Below are 26,630 nucleotides of genomic sequence, written 5' to 3' on the forward strand. Positions count from 1 at the left end.
GGAACAGGGACTATTTAAAATGAAAAGAGGCCTTTGAACTCCCAATGTCCTATGGACAGGACATAGGAAACGATACTCAGCTACAAATATAAGCCCTTTCTTATGGAAAAAGAAGAATTATTCAGAAGGTAAAGCCAAGATCCAAGGGTAGAGCCAAGAGCTTCAAAATTAGTAGGGTCTACTACTATATGCCTCATATTTCCACTCCACCTTTGAAACGTGCCTAATTCCAGGTTACCTATTCCTGACTCGCTATTGTTTGTAGGGGATAGAGAACTGCTCTTCTCAATTCACAGTTATTCACATTGAGAGAAGCCACACCTAAGGAGCCTCATCCACCTGGACCTCATTTAGAGGATGAAATCCTGTACTTCAAGCCTGGGCCTAATATGGTAATAGCATGAGACTTGGAAGATCTTGGAAGGGGAGTGAGTGTGTTTTGCATATGGAAGGTCATGAATTATTTGGGGTTAAATAGGTAATCTCTGGTAGTTAATCTCCAAATATGATCCCTAATGAACACCACCACCCATGATTCATGACCTTCTGTAGCTCCCTCCAATATGGAATGAGGGATGAGACTGTGATTTGCTTTAACTAACAGAATGCAGACGAAATGACTCTGTGCTAGTTCCAAGCTTGTTTTAAGAGGGGCTGAAGCTTCTGTTTTTGTACTTTTGAAGGCCATGTAAGATGTTCAGCTGCCCAGCTAGGCAGTCCACATGAATGCACCACAAGGAAAGGGAGAGAGAGAGGAAGAATTCCTAATGCTGTATGGGGGAGAAGGGAGAGAAACAGATACACCAGTCCAGATATCCATGCATTGCAACTGGGCCCAGTCTTATAAGAGTTCCCATCAAAGTGTCAGCCATGTAAGTAAGCCATCTTGGATGTTCCAGGCCTGTTGAACTCCAAGATGACTACCATCCCAGACAACATCAAGTGGAGCAGAAGAACTGCCCATCTAAGCACAGTTAACCCCCCACCCCCACAAAACCCTGAGAGATAATAAAAGGTTGTTTTAAGGCACTAAGTTTTGGGATGGTTTGTTACACAGCAATAAATAACTCACTTATCAAATGAAAACTGAATATTTCAGAATTTGCAGTAAATATAATAAAGAAATTCAAAGGCAAACTGCAAACTATGGAGAAGTATGTTCTATGAATATGTAAGTGGCTAATAGCCTTAAAATAAACAGAGCTCATTATAAAATCAAAACAAAATCACCAAGTCCTCAACAGAAAAAATAGACAAAAGACATGATCTGTCTATTCATATTTGGGGAAATCAAAATGGCTAGTAAGCATGAAAAAGTTTTAACCATTCCTAAAAGAACATTAATATTCAAATACCATCAGTGAGAATGTAAGGTGTCACCATCTTTCCGGAGAGCAATTTGGTAACACGCCATTTCTCTGAATAGATGAGATAATTATAGACTCAAATAGTTAAGTAAAGGGATGCTAATTTCAAACTTAATGTCTAACAATATGGCACCTGCTTAAAAAAATTATTGGAATATCCACATGTAAGGATATTCAGCACCTTACAAATTTTTAAGAAAATTCAGACAACATGCTCATAATATGTTAAGTTTTTAGAAAGTGTAGTATGAAATTATATATAGTTTGGTCCAAGTTTTAAAAAATATATTAAAGATTGTGCATAGCAAAGACTGAAAGGAAACAAAAAGTTTAACTGTGGTAGTAGAATTATAGCTACTATTAATTTTTTTATGCTTTTCTCCATTTTCTAAATTTTCTATAATGACTATGTATTACTTTCCCCTTCAGTAAAAACAATAAAACTATAAAAAAGGAAACAAGCCTAGAGATTTAATGCCTAAGCTTGTCAAAGTATTTGGAAGCAGAGCCTCATTACAACTCAGATTCTTTACTCTCTGACTTGTATATCTTTTTACATTGCTTTATGAACTACCTTTAATAGTGATTCAAATAAGATTTAAAGAGCTAAGTAGAATAACTACCATTTTGAGAAAGGCTTTCCTCTGATACACACTTAATTGTGCATATCATTCTCATTTTAAGCTATAAAGTTATTTGTAACAGGGAAAACATATGCTATTTCCTATAATAAAACAGTTTTATTAAAACTTTCCACTGAAATAACTTCCTGGGCTTTTAATTTTTCCTTTAATTTACATTTTATGATTGTTAAACTTTCAGTTGAATTTTGCACAAATCCAAGAGCCAAAGTGATCTCTGATCACGTTACCTTTTCTTCAGAGTTTTTTGCTTCTCATTTGATCAGTATAAGTAGGGTATGGATGTTTAACACACTTAGAAGCACTTTAACTTGGAAACATTTGCATGTGTTGTCAATTTATTTGGATTTAATTAGCTTTTTAAAATAAATTATTTTCCTTTTCCTAGTCTGATAATTCTAAGATGAGAGCAGATACCTTCAGTTCAAGATCTTTTTTGGATCTTGACTTTGAAAGCTACCTTTTGATTTTGAATCTGGGGAAACTAAGCTTGTGCTCTCCCTTCTAGCTAAGTCTGGAATATTACTTTGGCTCCTAATTTCTGTTGAAGATGAATCTAGGTTTCTCCTCCTTATTCTACCTGGACTTACATACATACTTCTGAACTTTACCTCTGAGTGAGATGAGATTTTAAAAGGGCTTGGATATCTATCTTTCAAATTTACTTCTAATGAAGATAAGTCGTTTTTCAATTTTCCGTCTTTGATTTCTGGTGTGGCTTCTGATTGGAGTTCTTGTGAATATGGTTTGTTCTCTGGGGACAAAATGCTTATCCAAGGATGTATTTGTTTTCTTGATTCTTCACTTTTAGGAGGAATGGCATTTGAATCATCTTGGTACAAAAAATTCAGAGTTGGCAGGGTCAGGTCTTTCTTGTAATCATTATCCAGTAACTAGAAAATATATCAATAAAGTAAGTTACCAATTAATCACTATTGACTAGAAAGTGTTCAAAATTAATAAAACTGGACTTAATATCAATTTAACTCTTATGTTAATCACAACAAATTACCAATATCTGTATATTATTATATTCTTTATTAAATAGAAGAGTTGACATATTCATAAGCCTAGCTTTACCTATTCTCTACTTCCTTGAAATCATGGATTATGAAACATCCAAAAAATGATCATACTACTATTATAAAGCAGTGGTTCTCATATGTCCAGATTTTGTAAATCAGTAACATCTATCTCAAAAAAAGAAAAACTGGGGATCTGGTATTTTATTGTCACTATATGATCACCAAAATATCACAAAATAATTTTAAATAGTAAAATAATACAAAAAGGGTATCATGAAAAAAAGACAGATTGTTTAACTAAATAAATTTAGCTTTATGAAATAATCTCTATACTGCCTTTTTTCCTTCTTTCCCCTAGGACTGGAGAAACAGAACAGACTGACTGCATGGTATTTGGGAATCACTGACTCAAAAGAAAGGAACTCTTAAATCCCATTTGTCAAACAGTATAGAAAAACCATTTATTCTTTTTTGTTTTTACATGGGGATCCACTGCTTTAAGGAATGAATATCTTATATAAAATTAGCTGAAAAGCAAATTGTATTATGTGAGCTCTATATTCTATTGATTTCATATAAAATATGTAATATTCAATGGGAAAGGTTTACAACATGTTAAATTAAAAGCTTTTTGTGAGAAAGAGTAAAGAATTTGGTTAGGCTGGTGGCATCCATTTCTAAGATCATTATGGTGAACTTTATGCTTTTTTTCTTTCTTGTTTTCCCCCATATTCATTTAAGTTTTTTAACCTTTTATTTATTGTAGGAAAATAGACATAGCATAAACTTGGCCTTGTATTTTTAAATGTTACTATTTTATGATGAAGCCTTCCTTTCAGGAGTGTAATTTAACTTAAATGAGTTGTGTAATTGTACAGATATTGTCATAACAGAAATAGCTGTGAAGCACCTGAATAACTTGTTGAGTGCCTTTTCTTCTCCATCTATAAATATTTCTCCATTTACAAATATTTCATTCTTTCATCAGAGAGTGACTGTTAGGAAATGTTTCCTTACCTTTTCTGGAATAGTTTCCACTTCCTTGTTTATGAGAGGGGCATCTGTTAAGAAATTAATAGAAGTATTTTCTTTTACATAAAACAATAAACACATTATTTATATGTATATATACTGACAAAATACCATTACAACTTTTCTTACCAAGAACACAGAACTTTAAATCAAAGCATCTATCCAATGATAAAAAATAGTAAAAACAAGCTGTTGAATCTCTGGAAAGATAGGCGAATAGTAGATGAACAAGTGTGGAGGTAAAATGAAACACGCATAAAAGTGTTAAGATATCAATATAAAACATAAAAACAGGTATCAACTGTGGTGGTTTGGAGCTGTATGTACCCCCAGAAAAACAATCTTAAACTTAATCCATTCCTGTAGGCATAAACCCATTGTAAATAGGACCTTTTGATGAGGTTAATTCAGTTAAGGTGTGCCACAACTCAATCAGAAAAGGTCTTAATCCTGTTACTGGTTTCCTTTAAAAGCAAAATGAAATTCAGAGAGAGAGAGAGAAAGTCACAGGAAGCAAGAAGCTGAAGGTCAGTGGAATGAAAAGAAACGGGAGAGGCCAAGAGAGGCTATCATGTGCACTACCATGTCACAGAGAACCCAGGACCAAGGGCTGCTGGCAGCCAGCCCAGTCTTGGGGAAGAAAGCATCACCCTGATGACACCTTAATTTGGACTTCTGTTACTCAAAACCATGTGCTAATAAATTCCCATTGTTTAAATCATCTCTTTGCATGGTATTTACTTGAGCAGCCAAGGAAACTAAAACATAAACTATATTTTGCTAAAGGTTAAGAGGAAAGAAAATAAGTCCTACATGGTCAGTGATAGGGTTAGGACTGGAAAAGAGACTAGAATAAAGGTGTATGACACGAGAGGAAGTAGGACTATTCAAGGGAGGCTGGTGGAAACATTCTTAAAATTTTTCTAGAAATGTAAGGAATATATGTTTAGTGAGTAGAAAAAGAAAACCTAAAGGAGAGAGAAAGAAACAACAAAGAATCAAGACACAAACGAATACAGAAGTCTGGTAAAAAAAAATTTACTATAGTCACTTATTAGCTGCATGACTTTGAGCAGCTTATTTTTCTGAGCATTACTTTCCTCAAATGTGAAATAGGATGATAATAGCTTATTTTATAGGTATGGTACAAGCATATGTAAGATCTGGGAGACAATATGATTAAATGCATGAGGGCTTGGATTAAACTGAGTTCAAATTCCACCCCTATCACTTAATGGCTGTGTGACCTCTGATTCATTACTTAATGTTTGATCCTCCATTTTCTCATCTGTAAAACTGCAGATAATGTTAATACCCCTTTCAATGGACTGCTGTGAGGATTGACAAAATAATCCAAGTGAAGTACCTGGAACACAGTGATCAATAAGCTATAACTATAGCAAACCATAGAAATATCAAAAGGTAAGAAGTCACTAGATGATCCAATGGGGCTTGAAATAGACACTATGGAGAAGTAAAAAAAAATAAATAAAGGGAAACAAAAAAAGATGGCAACCCCGGGTGAGTGAGAGGGGGTAACCTCCATTCTTCATAGTTATATTGGAGAGGAAAACTATGATTCTCCTAAAACGTGAATGTTTCCAGTGAAGAACAGTCTAAAGATGCAAGAGTTACTGCTAGGCTGGTTAATTTCTAGAAGTTAGGAAATGAATATATCAAAGCCTGATGTAGCCAGGGAATTAGGCGTAGAAAGAAAGGATGATTAACCTGAGGCAAAAGTCTTATAACAAAAAATAATTATTCCATACCAGCAGAATCCAAGATTTAAAAAATATAGTATTACATATCTATTTTCAACTCTCTTTCTAAATGAATCTCTTTAACAGATTTTCAACTAAACTACATGAACAGTTAATTTTATCCATTAACTCTTGTTCTGTTACTCTGTGTTAAATTCTCAAATTTAATGCTAATTTAGTTTTCTCTCTCTGTCTCTCTCTCCCTCATACACACTCTACATAAAAAGAGACCAATAGCTCTACAGTTGACAGTGTTTAACAAAAATACCTTTTCACAAATGGTAGTTAAGGTTTAACTTTTTCCTTATCCTTAAAGAAGCAAAGGAGCATTTAAAAAAAACTTATCTTGGTCTAAGTCTTTTCTTTGGAAATGTTACGAATATATACACACTACATACGAAAATTATTATGAAATACATATTTATTACCTAACAAAAAATTTACTTAAAGAAAATCACTAATTTTCTTTTTATGATATAATGACTTTGATTTTCATTATATGATTAATAAATGAAAAAATCAAATTAGTTTCTTAACCTGATGTTATATTTTCAGGCTTCTCTTCAAACTGATGATTACTCAGGATTTCAGGCACCTCAATGGTTTTACTTTCCTAGAAGCAAAGAAAAGAAAATACATTGGGGAAATGTTCAAACAACTAAAAAATCTTCCTCTGCCTTCATAACTTATTTTAATGCAATACTTTTTTTCATATTTACAGATGAAAAGAAGAAGAAGGGTTTGTGAGAAAAGCAATACAAACAACACTATTTAAAAGAATATATACTCTGGGAGTTTATGTTCCAGAGAGAGGATATCCACGAATGGATAGCATAGTTGAATGATGAATGTATGAGAGGTAATGATTACAAGATAAATGATACAATATTATAACTTCAAGGGGTGTAAGAGGATACCTCCAGGAAAGCTTACTTTTTTACTGAAATAGATTATGGCCTATAAGTTGCAAAATGATAACTATGGATCTTTACAAAATTCCAAGGAGAATTATAAGGTGGAGTCTTATCTCTGGACTCTTATAAAAAGCTGACCTTCTAATGAGAACCCAAAGTTTGTAGTCCTTTTAATGAAGAACCCACAAAACTCTCCCTAAAATAGTAATTCCCCTTTAGTAAATACCAAGCAATTAACCTAACCAATGGTAAAAATTCTGCCCAATTAGCATCAGAGAGGCATTGAAAAAAATGAAAATATCAATATGATATGATTCTTCTATCATTAAGTGTTGTGGTCATCAACCTTAAAAGATCATCACTTTTAATCACCATAATCTTTTTTTTTAAATAAAAAAATTAAGAGCTATATATGGGAGAATGTATTATGTTAATTACCATAGCTTCTTTAGGTTCCAGCGTTGGGGAAAGAATGCTTTCTATATAGCCAGCTTTTTCTACCCATGTACTCAAATTTCTGTATTCTTTCTTCATTTTTTCCAGCCTACAGAAAAAAAAAAAAAAGTTACAGATGAAATCAGTTATGGATGAAAGAAGTCAGTTACAAATGAAAAAAAAAAGTTGCAGAAGAATATATATGGTTTTATTCACAGAAAAATACATATACTATGTTTCCAAAACAGGCAAATCAAAAATATATTGTTTAGGGATACAGGGATACAGTCAAAGGAAGGGGAATGATTACAACAAAAATCAAGATAGTAATTAACTGGGAAAGGTTGGGGGAAGAATGTAACCTGGTAAAGCACACAAAAACATGCCTGATATTGGTGATGTAATTCTTAACCTGAATTGTAAATATCTAGGCAATTACCTTATTATCCTTATTTAAGCTAAATATACATGTTTTGGAAATTATTCAATATATACTGTTCTTATTATTTAAACTATAAATACCTGTTTTATAAATATTCAATAAGTATAAGATATCTATCACAATAAGATAAATTAAAAAATTTTAGCTCCTAATAAAAGAAACTTCAAAAGGCTTGACTTATCTAAAGATGCAATTGACAAGAACTAAATGGAAATTAAACATTTTAAATGAATTCAACATGAAAAGGTACATAACAGAGTAATACCTGTTTTTTTTACTACCATAAAATCTTTGGATTTTTATGTGTGGGGGTATGACTCTTTTTTAGAATTTCCATGCATTAAGAAATTAATTTCACTTAGTCATTTGTTTCATGTTTTTAAAATAAATAAGTGATGAATAACTATTAAGCCATATAAAAGAAAGATATGCCAGATACTTTAAGCAAAAGGAAGATGCGATAGCTATATTAATGTCACACATACAGTCTGTAAAACAAAAAGTCTTACAGGTAAGAAGGATCACTACATGAGGATAAAAGGTTTAATTCATAAGAAACACATAATAATTCTAAACTTACATGCATCTAATAAAATAGCCTATAATCATACCTAGAGATTTGAACACACCTCTTTCTTTTTATTTTAATTCAATTTTATTGAGATATATTCACATACCATGCAGTCATACAAAGTGTACAATCAATTGTTCACAGTACCATTATATAGTTGTGCATTCATCACCAAAATTAATTTTTGAACATTTTCATTACCACACGCACAAAAATAATAAGAATAACAATTAAAGTGAAAAAGAACAATTAAAGTAAAAAAGAACACTGGGTGTCTTTTTTTCTTTTTACCTCCATTTTTCTACTCATCCATCCATACACTGGACAAAGGGGAGTGTGGTCCATATGGCTTTCCCCAATCACACTGTCACCCCTCATAAGCTACATTTTTTACACAATCATCTTCAAGATTCATGGGTTCTGAGTTGTAGTTTGACAGTTTCAGGTATTTTCTACTAGCTATTCCAATTCATTAGAACCTAAAAAGGGTTGTCTATATTGTGAGTAAGAGTGCCCACCAGAGTGACCTCTCGGCTCCTTTTGGAATCTCTCTGCCACTGAAGCCTATTTCATTTCCTTTCACATCCCTCTTTTGGTGAAGAAGATGTTTTCCATCCCACAATGCCGGGTGCAGTTTCCTCCTCAGGAGTCATATTCCACATCACCAGGGAGATTTACTACCCTGGGTGTTAGATCCCACATAGCGGGGAGGGCAGTGATTTCACCTGCCGAGTTGGCTTAGCTAGAGAGAGAGGGCCACATCTAAGCAACAAAGAGGAATTTAAGAGGAGACTCTTAGGCACAATTATAGGGAGGCTTAGCCTCTCCTTTGCAGCAATAGTCTTCCCAAGGGCAAGTCCCCTGTAGAGGGCTCAGCCCATCAAACCACCAGTCCCCTATGTCTGTTAGCACATCAGCAACCATCCAGGAGGGGAAGCCCAACACCCATGCATTCTCCACCAGCTCCTCAGAGAGCTCTGCATATTTTTTTCATTGTTTTTTTTTTTTTTTTTAAATTAACTCTTTTAAAAAATTAACTATTAACTATATCCAAAAAATTAAAAAATACAATGAAAAACATTTCAAAGAAACCATAACAAAGGGGTAAGAAAAAGACAACTAATCTAAAATAACTACTTTACTTCCAACATGTTCCTACTTCACCCCAAGAAAATAACCTAATATAGCAACATTTCTGTGAACTTGTTCCTACCATACCATCAGAAATTAACAAACCATAGTCATTCCTGGGCATTCCCAGAACATTAAATTTACCCACGATAGCTTATCTGTTCTTATTGGGTTATTGTTCCCCCTTCATTAATTGCTCTCTATCGCCAGTTCCCCTACTTTTTACATTATAAACCATTTATTTTACATTTTTCAATGTTCACATTAGTGGTAGCATATATTTCTCTTTTTGTGCCTGGCTTATTTCGCTCAGCATTATGTCTTCAAGGTTCATCCATGTTGTCTTATGTTTCACGACATCATTCCTTCTTACTGCCGCGTTTATATACCACATTTTATTTATCCACTCTTCTGTCAAAGGACATTTGGATTGTTTCCGTCTCTTGGCAATTGTGAACAATGCTGCTATGAACATTGGCATGCCGGTATCTGTTCGCATCACTGCTTTCAGATCTTCCGGGTATGTACTGAGAACTGCAATTGCTGGATTCAAGGGTAACTCTATATCTAGTTTTCTAAGGAACTGCAAGACTGTCTTTCAGAGTGGCTGAACCATTATACAGTCCCACCAACAAGAGATCCAATTTTTCCACACCCTCTCCAGCATTTGTAGTTTCCTGTTTGTTTAATGGCAGCCATTCTAATTGGTGTGAGATGTTATCTCATTGTGGTCTTAATTTGCATCTTTCTAATAGGTAGTGAAGCATAACATTTTTTCATGTGTCTCTTGGCCATTTGTATTTCCTCTTCAGAGAACTGTCTTTTCATATCTTTTGCCCATTTTATAATTGGGCTGTCTGTACTATTGTCATTGAGTTGTAGGATTTCTTTATATATGCAAGATATCAGTCTTTTGTCAGATACATGGTATCCAAAAATTTTTCATATTGAGTTGGCTGCCTCTTTACCTTTTTGACAAATTCCTTTGAGGTACAGAAACTTCTAAGCTTGAGGAGTTCCCATTTTGACAAACTCCTTTGAGTTACAGAAACTTCTAAGCTTGAGGGGTTCCCATTTATCTATTTTTTCTTTTGTTGCTTATGCTTTGGGTGTAAGGTCTAGGAATTGGCCACCTAATACAAGGTCTTGAAGATGTTTCCCTACATTATCTTCTAGGAGTTTTATGGTACTGTCTTTTATATGGAGGTCTTTGATCTACTTTGAGTTAATTTTTGTGTAGGGTGTGAGATAGGGGTCCTCTTTCATTCTTTTGGATATGGATATCCAACTCTCCCAGCCCCATTTGTTGAAAAGACTGTTACGTCCCAGTTCAGTGGCTTTGGGGGCCTTATCAAAGATCAGTCAGCCATAGATCTGGGGGGGGGTGGTCTATCGCTGTATTCTCAATTCGATTCCATTGATCACTATGTCTATCTCTGTGTCAGTACCATGCTGTTTTGACTACTGTGGCTTTATAATAAGCTTCAAAATCAGGGAGTGTAAGTCCTCCCACTTCGTTTTTCTTTTTTAGAATGTTTTTAGCAATTTGAGGCATTTTCCCTTTTCAAATAAATTTGATAACTAGCTTTTCCAAGTCTGCAAAGAAGTTGTTGGAATTTTGATTGGGAATGCATTGAATCTGCAGATGAGTTTAGGTAGAATTGACATCTTAATAACATTTAGCCTTCCTATCCATGAACATGGAATATTTTTCCATCTTTTAATATCCTTTTCTATTTCTTTTAGTAGAGTTACATAGTTTTCTTTCTATAGGTCTTTTACATCTTTGGTTAAGTTTATTCCTAGGTATTTGATTTTTTTAGTTGCTATTGAAAGTGGTATCTTTTTCTTGAGTGTCTCTTCAGTTTATTCATTTCTAGCATATAGAAACATTACTGCTTATGTGCATTAATCTTGTTTCCCGCTACTTTGCTAAATTTTTTTATTAGGGCAAGATGGCGGAGTGCTGAGGTGTAGGTTTTAGTTACTCCTCCAGGGCAGTAGGTAGAAAGCCAGGAACTGTGTGGACCGGACATTGGAGAGCAATTTGACTTTGGGCATACTTCATACAACACTCATGAATGTGTGGAACAGCCGGGATCAGCGAAATCTGTAAGTTTTTGAAGCCAAGGGACCCGTGCCCCACCCCTGCCAGGCTCAGTCCCATGGGAAGAGGGGCTGTTGGTGCTGGGAACAAGGAGGGAGAACTGCAGTTGTGGCTCTTATTGAAACCTCAGGCTGCTGATCCAAACTCCAAACATAGACAGATTGAGACCAGACACCAGAGAATCCGGAAGCAGTCAGCCGGCAGAGAGGAGATAGGGCTAGCAAAAACAGCAAAACAAAAACAAAAACAAAAACAAAAACAAACCCAAAAATAAAAACAGAGACTTTTTGGGGTTTGGTGAACACAGAAGGTGGAAGTGCAGGGCTCAGAGTCAGGCTCCTATGCAAGTCCAGAAAGCGAGTTTTCTTGTCTGAAGAGCTGGTTTCTCTGCTTTCTTGATTGTTCTTTAATGGCCCTAATCTCCTTGTCTCTTAGCATTTCAATAGCCCATTAGATCTTCAAGGAGGGCCCTTCTTTTTTTTTTTTTTTTTTTCCATCTTTTTCTAAAACAATTACTCTAAGAAGCTCATTACAGAAAGCTTCAAAGACTTACAATTCGGGCCAGACAAGAGCAGAGCTAAGAGAGCTCTGAGACACAAGGCAATAAGTCCAGTGACTGAGAAAATTCTCTAAAAACCACAACTTCCCAAGAAAAGGGGGGTGTCCCCTTACAATCATCTTCCTGGCAGCTGGGAAAGCTCCTGCCCGGCACCAGCACCACAGCCCAGAGCTGCTCCAAACAACCCAGTGTGACAGGAAGTGTTTCCAACAACACACGCACACACCACAATATCAGGCGTGGACAAAAGCCTTTCCCGCACACTCAGCTAATTGTCCCGGAGCTGGGAAGGCCGAGCTGTGTGAAAGGGTGACATTAACACGCCCCATCCAGCCATCCTTTCAGCAGACTGGGAACGCCCCTACACAGCCCTGCAGCCCAGAACCTCCCTTGGGGGACGGCACTCACCTGTGATGTAGCACAGTCATCCCTCAGCAGAAGACCTGGGAGTGCACGGCTTGGAAGGGGGACCAGCTCCCAAATCCCAGGGACCATACGCCAATACTAAGGACTTGTGGGTCAGTGGCAGAGACAAACTGTGGCAAGACTGAACTGAAGGATTAGACTATTGCAACAGCTTTAAATCTCCAGGAACACTTGGGAGATTTGATTATTAAAGCCATGCCCCCCTCCATAACCACTCAGACACATGCCCCATATGCAGGGCAGGCAACACCAACTACACACGCAAGCTTGGTGCATCAATTGGACCCCACAAGACTCACACCCCCACTCACCAAAAAGACAAAGTGGGGGAGAACTGGCTTGAGGGGAATAGGTGGCTCGCAGATGCCACCTACTGGTTAGTTAGAGAAAGTGTATGCCACGAAGCTGTAGATCTGACAAATTAGAGATAAGGGTTTGAATCAGTCTACATATTCTAAAGGAACCCTATCAAGTTAAGCAAATGCAAAGAGGCCAAAAGCAACAGAAAATTCTAACGCATATGAAAAAACCAGATGATATGGATAATCCAAGCTCAAACACCATAATCAAAAGATCGGAGGAGACACAGTACTTGGAGCAATTAACCAAAGAACTAAAGATGAACAATGAGACCATGGCACAGGATATAAAGGACACGAAGAAGAGCATGGCACAGGATATAAAGGACATGAAGAAGACCCTAGAAGAGCATAAAGAAGAAATTGCAAGAGTAAATAAAAAAATAGACGATCTTATGGAAATAAAAGAAATTGTTGATAAAATTAAAAAGATTCTGGATCCTCATAGTACAAGACTAGAGGAAGCTGAGCAACGAATCAGTGACCCCGAGGGCCACAGGAAGGAAATAAAAAGATTAGAGAAGAGATAAATGAGATAGAGGGGAGAAAAGAGTGAGAGAAAGAGAATCAACAAAACCAAAAATTGGTTCTTTGAAAAGATCTTTATCTAGCCTGATGAAAAAAAGAGAGAGAGACAGCATATAAATAACCAAAATCAGAAATGAAAAGTGGGACATTATTACTGACCTTGCTGAAATACAAAGGATTATACTTTTTGAACAACTGTACTCTAACAAATTAGATAACCTAGGACAAGTTCCTAGATACACACAAATTATCTATACTGACTCAAGAAGAAATAAAAGATCCCAAGAAACAAACTAGTAAAGAGTTTAAATCAGTAATCAAAAACTTCACAAAAAAGAAAAGTCCAGGATCAGATGGTGTCACAATGGGAATTTTACCAAACATTCCAAGAAGACTTAACACCAATTCTGCTCCAACAATTCAAAAAAAAAAAAAAAAATTTCAAGAGGAGGGAACACTCCTAACTGATTATAAGGGGCCAACAGCATTGTTATACCAAAGCCAGATAAAGATTCCATAAGAAAAGAAAATTACAGGGCAATATCTCTTATGAATATAAGTGTAAAAATCCTCAACAAAATACTTGTAAACTGAAACCAATGGTACTTTACCAGAATTATACACCACAATCAAGTGGGATTTATTCCAAATATGCAGGGGTAGTTCAACACAAGAATATCAATTAATGGAATACACCACATTAACACAATGAAGGAAAAATACCACATGATCATCTCAATTGATGCAGAAAGGTACTGAGAAAATCTAGCCTCCCTTCTTAATATAAACACTTAGAAAACTAGGAATAGAAGGAAACTTTCTCAACACAATAAAGGGCATAGATGAAAAACCAACAGCTAATATCACACATAATGGTGAAAAACTGAACGCTTTCCCTCTAAGATCAGTAACAAGACAATGATGCCCATTGTCACCACTGTTATTCAACATTGTGCTGGAAGTTCTAGCCAGAGAAGTTAGGCAAGAAAAAGAAATAAAAGACATCCAAATTGGAAAGGAAGAAGTAAAACTTTCCCTATTTGAAGATGACATGATCCTATATATACAGAAAATTCAGAAAAAGCCACAAGAAAGCTCCTATAGTTAATAAATGAATTCAGCAAAGTGGTTGAGTACACACCAACAACCAAAAACCAGTAGTATTTATATCCGCAAGCAATAAACAATTGGAAGAAGAATTCAGGAAAAAAAATTCCATTAATAATAGCAACTAAAAGAATGAAATATCTAGGCATAAATCTAACCAAGGATGTAAAGGATTATACACAGAAATTAAAGGAATTTAAAAAGCTCTAAATAAATGGAAGGCCATGTCATATTCATGGATTGGAATCCTATATATTGTTAAGATGTCAATTCTATTCAAAGCAATTTACAGATTCAACACAATACCAATCAAAATTCCAACAATTTTCCTTGCAGAAATGGAAAAGCCAATCATCAAATTTTTTTTCCTTTCCCTTACTTTTTTTTTTAATCTTTATTTTATTGAGATATATTCACATACCATGCAGTCATACAAAACAAATCGTACCTTCGACTGTTCACAGTACCATTACATAGTTGTACATTCATCACCTAAATCAATCCCTGACACCTTCATTACCATACACACAAAAATAATAAGAATAATAATTAAAGTGAAAAAGAGCAATTGAAGTAAAAAAGAACACTGGGTACCTTTGTCTGTTTGTTTGTTTGTTTCCTTCCCCTATTTGTCTACTCATCCATCCATAAACTAGACAAAGTGGAGTGTGGTCCTTATGGCTTTCCCAATCCCATTGTCACCCCTCATAAGCTACATTATTATACAATTGTCTTCGAGATTCATGGGTTCTGGGTTGTAGTTTGATAGTTTCAGGTATCCACCACCAGCTACCCCAATTCTTTAGAACCTAAAAAGGGTTGTCTAAATTGTGTGTAAGAGTGCCCACCAGAGTGACCTCTCAGCTCCTTTTGGAATCTCTCTGCCACTGAAGCTTATTTCATTTCCTTTCACATCCCCCTTTTGGTCAAGAAGATGTTCTCTGTCCCACGATGCCAGGTCTACATTCCTCCCCGGGAGTCATATTCCACGTTGCCAGGGAGATTCACTCCCCTGGGTGTCTGATCCCACGTAGTGGGGAGGGCAGTGATTTCACCTTTCAAGTTGGCTTAGCTACCAATGATCAAATATATATGGAAGTGTAAGAGGCTCTGAATAGCCAAAGTCATCTTGAAAAAAGAATGAAGTTGGAGGACTCACACTTCCCAATCTTAAAACTTATTGCCCAGCAACAGTAATCAAAGCAGCATGTTCCTAGCACAAAGACAGCCATATAGACAAATGAAATGGAATTGAGAGCTCAGAAATCAACCCTCACATTTATGGTCAACTAAATTTTAACAGGAGGGCAAAGACCACTCAATGGAGAAAGAACAGTCCCTTCAACAAATTTTGCTTGGATAATTGGATCTACAGTTGCAGAAGAAAGAAGGAGGACACCTACTTCACACTTTATCCAAAAATCAATGCCAAATGGAGGAAAAGCCTAAATATGTGAGCAAGAACTATCAAACTCCTAGAAGAAAACATAGGGAAGCACCTGCAGGAACTTGCCTTAAGCAATGGTTTTTTAGACCTACATCCAAAGCACAAGGAACAAAAGAAAAAATAGATAAACGGGAACTCATCAAAATTAAAAACTTTTGCACCTCAAAGGACCTTATCATGAAAATAAAATGACAACCTTCACAATGGGAGAAAATACTTGGAAACCATATGTCTGATGAAGGTTTAATTTCAAGAATATATAAAGAATCCTTCAATTTAACAACAAGAAGACAAACAACCTAATTTTAAAATGGGCAAAACACTTGAATAGACATTTCTCCAAAGATATAAATAGCTAAAAAGCACATGGGGAGATATTCAACATCATTAGCTCTCAGGGAAAAGCAAATCAAAATCACTATGAGATACCATTCCATACCTGCTGAATGACTACTATTTACAAAAACAGGAAATTACAACTGTTGGAGAGGATGTGGAGAAATAGGAACACTCATTCATTGCTGGTAGGAATAGAAAATGGTGCAGCCACTGTGGAAGATAGTTTGACTGTTCCTCTGAAAGTTAACTATATAATAACCATATGACCTAGAAATCACACCATTAGGTAAATACCCAAAAGAATTGAAAGCAGGGTGGTTGCTTTGGTGGCATACATACTAAAATTGGAACAATATGGAGAAGGTTAACATGATCCTTGAGCAAGGATGACACACAATTTGTGACATGTGCCATATTTCTGTACAGGGTTCCTATTTGGAATGATGGAAATGTTTCGGTAATGGATGGTGGTTATGGTAGCACAACATTGTGAATGCAATTACCAGCACTGAATTATATATCTGAATATGATTAACAAGAAAAATGTTATGTTGTATATATGCTAATACAATAAAAATTACAAAACAAAATCCATGGAACTACACTACACAAACAGTAAACCATAAGTCAAACCATGGATTTAATTAATAGTACAATTATAAAAATGTGCTATTATCATTTGTAACAAATATTCCACACCAATGCAAGGTGTTGGTAGTGGGGTGGTGTATGGGAATCTCAAATTTTATGCATGATTGTTTTGTAAACATACAACCCCTCTAATTAAAAAACAAAGAAACAAATGAATTGAAAGCAAGGACTCAGATATTTGCTCACTGATGTTCATAGTGGCATTGTTTACAATTGCCTAAATATGGAAGCAACCCAAGTGTCCATCAACCAATGAATGCATAACAAAATGCGGTATACATATGATGGAATATTATTCAGCTGTAAAGAGAAATGAAGTTCTGATTCATGCAACAATATGGATGAACCTTGAACACATCATATTGAGTGAAACAAGCCAGACACAAAAGGAAAAATATTGTATGATCTCACTGATAGGAAATAATTAGAATAAGCAAACTCAAAGACAGAATCCAGAATATAGCAGCAGATGGAGCAGGGATCGGGAATATGGAATTAAGGCTTCAAATGTACAGAGTTCCTATTTGGAATGACTGAAATGTTTTGGTAATGGATGGTATTGATAAGAACACAATGTTGTGAATGTAGTTAACTGCACTGAAATACACATCTTAATGTGTATAAAAAGGGAAATGTTAGATTCAATATATACGTCAATAGAATAAACATTTTTTAAAAATCCATGAAACTGCAGTACACAGCAAGTGTACATTAAGTTAAACCACAGACTATAGTTAATAATACAATTATAAAAATGTGCTTTCACCAATTGTAACACATAATTCACACCAATATAAGCTGCCTAAGAATAGGGTAGTATATAAGAATCCTGCATTGTATACATGATTTTCTGTAAACCCACAAAATCAAGAATGCCTTCTTGACCAAAAGGGAGAAAAGAAAGGTAACAAAATAAGGTTACAGTAGCTAGGAGATTTCAAATAGAGTTGAGAGGCTATCCTGGAGGTTACTCTTATGCAAGCTCCAGCTAAATATCCCAAATGGCCACAGTATGCCAAGCCCTAACCAATGGTAATCCTGAAATACCTAGGTCCTTATCTGAGACTTTACAAAAGTTTTAGTCACTAGGTGTATTTTTCAGAAACTTAAATCCACCAGTGTTCCTATCCCAGTCAAGTCCTCAACCCGAGAGGCAACAACCTTTTTCAGAACATCAACCTGATGCAGTTCCCTTCCCCATAATGTTGACAGCCCTTTTCAACATATATAAGTTAGGGTGGCCACTGCCTAGAGAACCCTGAAGATAAAGAAAGTGATTAACAAGAGGAAGGGGTTGCAACAGACAAGATGGGATTTAACAAAGGATTATGATTACTGAATCTTTATATAAATATGTAAATATATTAGATGCTAGGGTATTCAAATAGCTAGAGGGAAATAACTGAAATGACGGATCTGTAATCCATAACATTCTTTGAAATTTGCTCTATAGCTACTCATTAAATTGTACTTTGAAAGTTACCACCTTTCTGTATATATCTTATATTTCACAATAAGGAAATAACTGAAATTATGAATCTGTAACCCATAACATTCTTTGAAATTTGCTCTATTGTTACTCATTAAATTATACTTTGAAAGTTATCACCTTTCTGCATATATGTTATATATCACAATAAAGAAATTACTGAAACTGTGTAGCTGTAACCCATAACATTCTTTGAAATTTGCTAACTACTTGTTAAATATTACTTTGAAACTTATCACTGTTCTGTATACATGTTAAATTTCACAATTAAAAAATGTATTAAAAATAAACATACACTGGAATATTATTTAGCTGTAAAAGGGAAAGAAGTTCTGATACATGCAACAACATGCATTGAATCTTGGAGACATCGGGTTGATGTCAAATATTGTATTGTTAAGGACAAATATTGTATAAATAAGCCAATTCACAGAGTCAGAAACTAGACTACAGGTTACCAGGGGCCAGGGTGGGGTGGGGAATCTGGAGTGACGGCTTAATTGATACAGAGTTTCTATTTGGGGTGACGGCAAGTTTTGGGAGTGGATGGTGGTGATGGTAGCACAACATTGTGAATGTAATTAACACAACCGAATTATATGCTAGAATGTGGTTCAAAGGGGAAATTTTAGTTTGAATGTATGTTACTAGAATAAAAAATTTTAAAAAAACCAAAACCATAGGATTGTACAATACAAATGGTGAACCCTAATGTAAACTATGGACTAAAGTTAATAGTATAGTTGTAATAATATTGTTTGATCAATTGTAACAAAGGTACCACATTAACACAAAGTGTTAGTAATAAGGTAAACTGTGTGTGTAAGGGAGGGTATATGGGAACTCTGTATTTCCTGTACAAATTTTTCTGTAGACCTACAACTTCTTAATAAAGTAAAGAGAGCAAATCCTGTAAAGTCAATAAGCTTATGTAAAATGTAAGGAAATGAAAATTAAGAGTACGAGATGAGATTTTATGACCAGTAAGATGAGATAAATTTAAGAAATCTCTCAATATCAAGCATTATAGCATATATAAATCAATAGGAATCAGCAGTTTAAATTAGTATGGCCACTTTGAAATATAATTTAGCACTGCTTTATAACACAGAATATTTGCATATCTTAGGCCTGAAAATACACTTCTAGAGAAAATCTTACACATGTGCACCAGGAATCAGGAACAAGAATGTTCAAAGCAACATCATATAAGCAATAAATATAAATAAATATTTATTTATAATAAAAAACAAATAACACTAATATGTAGCTATAATCCTGGAATGGTTGCCAAGTCTCCCTCCCTCTGTTGAACATGCCCCATATAATCCCCACCCCTTCAATGTAAGTGCAGCTATGAAGATGATGAACTTCACTCCAGGTTATATTATCTGATGACAAAGATAAGGGATTTTGCAGATGAAATTAAGGTCCTAAAACAGTTGGCTTTGACATAATCAAAAGGGAGATTATTTTGGGTGTGCATGACCTAACCAGGTGTCCTTTTAAAAGGGACTAAGCCATTACTGAAGAGAGAAATTTGCTGTGTAAACAAAGATTTGCTAGTTGGCCTTGAAGAAGCAAACTGCTATGCTGTGATAGGGCCACATGGTTAAACTCAAGACAACCTCTAGGAGCTGAGAGAGACCCTCAGGTAACAGCTAGCAAGAAACCTGGGCCCTCAGTTTTACAACCACAAGAAAGTGAATTCTTACAAGAACCTGAATGCGCTCAAAAGAGGACCCTAAGCTTCAGGTGAGAACGCAGTCCAGACAAGATCCTGATTTTAGCCTTGTAAAACCCTGAGCAGAGAATACAGTCATCCTGTGCTCATACTTATATCCTACATATGTGATATAATAAATGGGTGTTTTAAGCTGCAAAGGTTGTGATAATTTGTTATGCAGCAATGGAAAACTAATATACCTAATCATCATCAAGTAAATGAATAAACAAATTGCAGTATATTGATAAAATGGAATGCCATGAAACAACATGGATGAATCCTCAAAACATAATAGAAGTTATTAAAGTAAAAAAATCAAATATATTATTTAGGTATCTGCACTGGTTTGAATCTATTATGTCCCCCACAAAAGCTATGTTCTTTAATGCAATCTTACGGTGGCAGACTTATTAGTCTTTTGATTAGGGTGGGATCTTTTGACTAAATTGTTTCCATGGAGATGTGACCCACCCAACTGTAGGTGAGATCTTTGATTAAATTATTTCCGTGGAGGTATGACTCCCTCCCATTCAGGGTGTGTATTAATTAGATCACTGGAGTCCTTTAAGAGAGCTCATGGAGCGGAGCAGCTCAGAGAAGCTGAGAGAGACATTTTGGAGAGAAGCTAAGAGCCAGCACAGATGCTTGGAGATGCAAACAGAAAGATGTCTGGAGATGCTAAGCTAAGAGACGAAGCCCAGGGTTTGCCCCAGAGAAGCTAAGAGAGGACCCCCAGATGCTTGGAGGAAAACACCTTGGGAGAACAAGCAAGGATGCACAGGACCTGTGAGAAAGAAGCTAAAAGAGACAGAAGCCCAGAGACATTTTGGAGAAAGCCATTTTGAAACCAGAACCTGGGAGCAAAGGACCAGCAGATGCCAGCCGTGTGCCTTCCCAGCTGACAGAGGTGCTCCAGATGCCATCAGCCTTTCCTCAGTGAAGGAATCCTCCTGCTGATGCCTTAGTTTGGACATTTTTATGGCCTCAGAACTGGAAATTTGTAACCTAATAAATCCCCTTTATAAAAGCCAATCCAGAGGGCGGGGCAAGATGGCAGACTGGTGAGCTGTAAGTTTTAGTTACTCCTCCAGGAAAGTAGGTAAAAAGCCGGGAGCTGCGTGGACTGGACACCACAGAGCAATCTGTCTTTGGGCATACTTCATACAACACTCATGAAAACGTGGAACTGCTGAGATCAGCGAAATCTGTAAGTTTTTGCGGCCAGGGGACCCGCGCCCCTCCCTGCCAGGCTCAGTCCCGGGGGAGGAGGGGCTGTCAGCTCCGGGAAGGAGAAGGGAGAACTGCAGTGGCTGCTCTTATCGGAAACTCATTCTACTGATTCAAACTCCAACCACAGATAGACTGAGACCAGACACCAGAGACTCTGAGAGCAGCCAGCCGAGCAGAGAGGAGACAGGCATAGAAAAAAAACAACACGAAAAACTCCAAAATAAAAGCAGAGGATTTTTGGAGTTCTGGTGAACACAGAAAGGGGAAGGGTGGAGCTCAGGCCTTGAGGCGCATATGCAAATCCTGAAGCAAAGCTGATCTCTCTGCCCTGTGGACCTTTCCTTAATGGCCCTGGTTGCTTTGTCTATTAGCATTTCAATAACCCATTAGATCTCTGAGGAGGGCCGTTTTTTTTTTTTTTAAATCCTTTTTTCTTTTTCTAAAACAATTACTCTAAGAAGCCCAATACAGAAAGCTTCAAAGAATTGCAATTTGGGCACGTCAAGTCAAGAGCAGAACTAAGAGAGCTCTGAGACAAAAGGCAATAATCCAGTGGCTGAGAAAATTCACTAAACAACACAACTTCCCAAGAAAAGGGGGGTGTCCGCTCACAGCCACCATCCTGGTGGACAGGAAACACTCCTGCCCATCGCCAGCCCCATAGCCCAGAGCTGCCCCAGACAACCCAGTGTGACGGAAGTGCTTCAAATAACAGGCACACACCACAAAACTGGGCGTGGACATTAGCCTTCCCTGCAACCTCAGCTGAATGTCCCAGAGCTAGGAAGGTGGAGCAGTGTGAATTAACAAAGCCCCATTCAGCCATCATTTGAGCAGACTAGGAGCCTCCCTACACAGCCCAGCAGCCCAGAACTGCTCTGGGGGGACGGCACTCACCTGTGACATAGCACAGTCATCCCTCAACAGAGGACCCGGGGTGCACAGCCTGGAAGAGGGGCCCACTTGCAAGTCTCAGGAGCCATACGCCAATACCAAGGACTTGTGGGTCAGTGGCAGAGACAAACTGTGGCAGGACTGAACTGAAGGATTAGACTATTGCAGCAGCTTTAAAACTCTAGGATCATCAGGGAGATTTGATTGTTAGGGCCACCCCCCCTCCCCGACTGCCCAGAAACACGCCCCACATACAGGGCAGGCAACACCAACTACATACGCAAGCTTGGTACACCAATTGGGCCCCACAAGACTCACTCCCCCACTCACCAAAAAGGCTAAGCAGGGGAGAACTGGCTTGTGGAGAACAGGTGGCTCGTGGACGCCACCTGCTGGTTAGTTAGAGAAAGTGTACTCCACGAAGCTGTAGATCTGATAAATTAGAGATAAGGACTTCAATAGGTCTACAAACCCTAAAAGAACCCTATCAAGTTCAGCAAATGCCACGAGGCCAAAAACAACAGAAAATTATAAAGCATATGAAAAAACCAGACGATATGGATAACCCAAGCCCAAGCACCCAAATCAAAAGACCAGAAGAGACACAGCACCTAGAGCAGCTACTCAAAGAACTAAAGATGAACAATGAGACCATAGTACGGGATATGAAGGAAATCAAGAAGACCCTAGAAGAGCATAAAGAAGACACTGCAAGACTAAATAAAAAAATGGATGATCTTATGGAAATTAAAGAAACTGTTGACCAAATTAAAAAGATTCTGGACACTCATAGTACAAGACTAGAGGAAGTTGAACAACGAATCAGTGACCTGGAAGATGACAGAATGGAAAATGAAAGCATAAAAGAAAGAATGGGGAAAAAAATTAAAAAACTCGAAATGGACCTCAGGGATATGATAGATAATATGAAACGTCCGAATATAAGACTCATTGGTGTCCCAGAAGGGGAAGAAAAGGGTAAAGGTCTAGGAAGAGTATTCAAAGAAATTGTTGGGGAAAACTTCCCAAATCTTCTAAACAACATAAATATACAAATCATAAATGCTCAGCGAACTCCAAATAGAATAAATCCAAAAAAACCCACTCCGAGACATATACTGATCACACTGTCAAACATAGAAGAGAAGGAGCAAGTTCTGAAAGCAGCAAGAGAAAAGCAATTCACCACATACAAAGGAAACAGCATAAGACTAAGTAGTGACTACTCAGCAGCCACCATGGAGGCAAGAAGGCAGTGGCACGATATATTTAAAATTCTGAGTGAGAGGAATTTCCAGCCAAGAATACTTTATCCAGCAAAGCTCTCCTTCAAATTTGAGGGAGAGCTTAAATTTTTCACAGACAAACAAATGCTGAGAGAATTTGCTAACAAGAGACCTGCCCTACTGGAGATACTAAAGAGAGCCCTACAGACAGAGAAACAAAGACAGGACAGAGAGACTTGGAGAAAGGTTCAGTACTAAAGAGATTCGGTATGGGTACAATAAAGGATATTAATAGAGAGAGGGAAAAATATGGCAAACATAAACCAAAGGATAAGATGGCCGATTCAAGAAATGCCTTCACGGTTTTAACGTTGAATGTAAATGGTTAAACTCCCCAATTAAAAGATATAGATTCGCAGAATGGATCAAAAAAAATGAACCATCAATATGTTGCATACAAGAGACTCATCTTAGACACAGGGACACAAAGAAATTGAAAGTGAAAGGATGGAAAAAAATATTTCATGCAAGCTACAGCCAAAAGAAAGCAGGTGTAGCAATATTAATCTCAGATAAAATAGACTTCAAATGCAGGGATGTTTTGACAGACAAAGAAGGCCACTACATACTAATAAAAGGGGCAATTCAGCAAGAAGAAATAACAATCGTAAATGTCTATGCACCCAATCAAGGTGCCACAAAATACATGAGAGAAACACTGGCAAAACTAAAGGAAGCAATTGATGTTTCCACAATAATTGTGGGAGACTTCAACACATCACTCTCTCCTATAGATAGATCAACCAGACAGAAGACCAATAAGGAAATTGAAAACCTAAACAATCTGATAAATGAGTTGGATTTAACAGACATCTACAGGACATTACATCCCAAATCACCAGGATACACATACTTTTCTAGTGCTCACGGAACTTTCTCCAGAATAGATCATATGCTGGGACATAAAACAAGCCTCAATAAATTTAAAAAGATTGAAATTATTCAAAGCGCATTCTCTGACCACAATGGAATACAATTAGAAGTCAATAACCATCAGAGACTTAGAAAATTCACAAATACCTGGAGGTTAAACAACACACTCCTAAACAATCAGTGGGTTAAAGAAGAAATAGCAAGAGAAATTGCTAAATATATAGAGACGAATGAAAATGAGAACACAACATACCAAAACCTATGGGATGCAGCAAAAGCAGTGCTAAGGGGGAAATTTATAGCACTAAACGCATATATTAAAAAGGAAGAAAGAGCCAAAATCAAAGAACTAATGGATCAACTGAAGAAGCTAGAAAATGAACAGCAAACCAATCCTAAACCAAGTACAAGAAAAGAAATAACAAGGATTAAAGCAGAAATAAATGACATAGAGAACAAAAAAACAATAGAGAGGATAAATATCACCAAAAGTTGGTTCTTTGAGAGGATCAACAAGATTGACAAGCCCCTAGCTAGACTGACAAAATCAAAAAGAGAAAATGTTCAGAGATAGATTGTGGTGATGAACGCATAACTATGTTGTCATACTGTGGACAGTGGATTGCATATCATGGATGATTGTATGATGTGTGAATGTATTTCAATAAAACTGAATTAAAAAAAAAAAAAAAAAAAAAAAAATCAAAAAGAGAGAAGACCCATATAAACAAAATAATGAATGAAAAAGGTGACATAACTGCAGATCCTGAAGAAATTAAAAAAATTATAAGAGGATATTATGAACAACTGTATGGCAACAAACTGGATAATGTAGAAGAAATGGACAATTTCCTGGAAACATATGAACAACCTAGACTGACCAGAGAAGAAATAGAAGACCTCAACCAACCCATCACAAGCAAAGAGATCCAATCAGTCATCAAAAATCTTCCCACAAATAAATGCCCAGGGCCAGATGGCTTCACAGGGGAATTCTACCAAACTTTCCAGAAAGAACTGACACCAATCTTACTCAAACTCTTTCAAAACATTGAAAAAAATGGAACACTACCTAACTCATTTTATGAAGCTAACATCAGTCTAATACCAAAACCAGGCAAAGATGCTACAAAAAAGGAAAACTACCGGCCAATCTCCCTAATGAATATAGATGTAAAAATCCTCAACAAAATACTTGCAAATCGAATCCAAAGACACATTAAAAAAATCATACACCATGACCAAGTGGGGTTCATTCCAGGCATGCAAGGATGGTTCAACATAAGAAAAACAATCAATGTATTACAACACATTAAAAACTCGAAAGGGAAAAATCAATTGATCATCTCAATAGATGCTGAAAAAGCATTTGACAAAATCCAACATCCCTTTTTGATAAAAACACTTCAAAAGGTAGGAATTGAAGGAAACTTCCTCAACATGATAAAGAGCATATATGAAAAACCCACAGCCAGCATAGTACTCAATGGTGAGAGACTGAAAGCCTTCCCTCTAAGATCAGGAACAAGACAAGGATGCCCGCTGTCACCACTGTTATTCAACATTGTGCTGGAAGTGCTAGCCAGGGCAATCCGGCAAGACAAAGAAATAAAAGGCATCCAAATTGGAAAAGAAGAAGTAAAACTGTCATTGTTTGCAGATGATATGATCTTATATCTAGAAAACCCTGAGAAATCAACGATACACCTACTAGAGCTAATAAACAAATTTAGCAAAGTAGCGGGATACAAGATTAATGCACATAAGTCAGTAATGTTTCTATATGCTAGAAATGAACAAACTGAAGAGACACTCAAGAAAAAGATACCATTTTCAATAGCAACTAAAAAAATCAAGTACCTAGGAATAAACTTAACCAAAGATGTAAAAGACCTATACAAAGAAAACTACATAACTCTACTAAAAGAAATAGAAGGGGACCTTAAAAGATGGAAAAATATTCCATGTTCATGGATAGGAAGGCTAAATGTCATTAAGATGTCAATTCTACCCAAACTCATCTACAGATTCAATGCAATCCCAATCAAAATTCCAACAACCTACTTTGCAGACTTGGAAAAGCTAGTTATCAAATTTATTTGGAAAAGGAAGATGCCTCGAATTGCTAAAGACACTCTAAAAAAGAAAAACGAAGTGGGAGGACTTACACTCTCCGACTTTGAAGCTTATTATAAAGCCACAGTTGCCAAAACAGCATGGTACTGGCACAAAGATAGACATATAGATCAATGGAATCGAATTGAGAATTCAGAGATAGACCCTCAGATCTA

At 36.5% G+C, this 26,630-nt stretch overlaps 1 protein-coding gene and 1 non-coding gene across 2 annotated transcripts in view; one reads left to right on the forward strand and one right to left on the reverse strand.

Moving 5' to 3' along the window:
• C2CD6 (C2 calcium dependent domain containing 6) overlaps positions 1–26,630 on the reverse strand; it is a 217,765-nt gene that overhangs the window by 136,064 nt on the left and 55,071 nt on the right. The window contains 4 exon segments of the mRNA XM_037848665.1: positions 2,620–2,901; positions 4,051–4,094; positions 6,363–6,438; positions 7,178–7,283. Of these exon segments, the coding sequence (XP_037704593.1) occupies positions 2,620–2,901; positions 4,051–4,094; positions 6,363–6,438; positions 7,178–7,283 (508 nt within the window).
• On the forward strand, positions 16,509–16,610 carry LOC119545006. The gene has a single exon (XR_005219002.1). It is a non-coding gene; the product is annotated as a U6 spliceosomal RNA (small nuclear RNA).

This window comes from Choloepus didactylus, chromosome 9 (genome assembly GCF_015220235.1).
Source record: "Choloepus didactylus isolate mChoDid1 chromosome 9, mChoDid1.pri, whole genome shotgun sequence".
In the NCBI taxonomy this organism is placed as follows: Eukaryota; Metazoa; Chordata; class Mammalia; order Pilosa; family Megalonychidae; genus Choloepus; species Choloepus didactylus.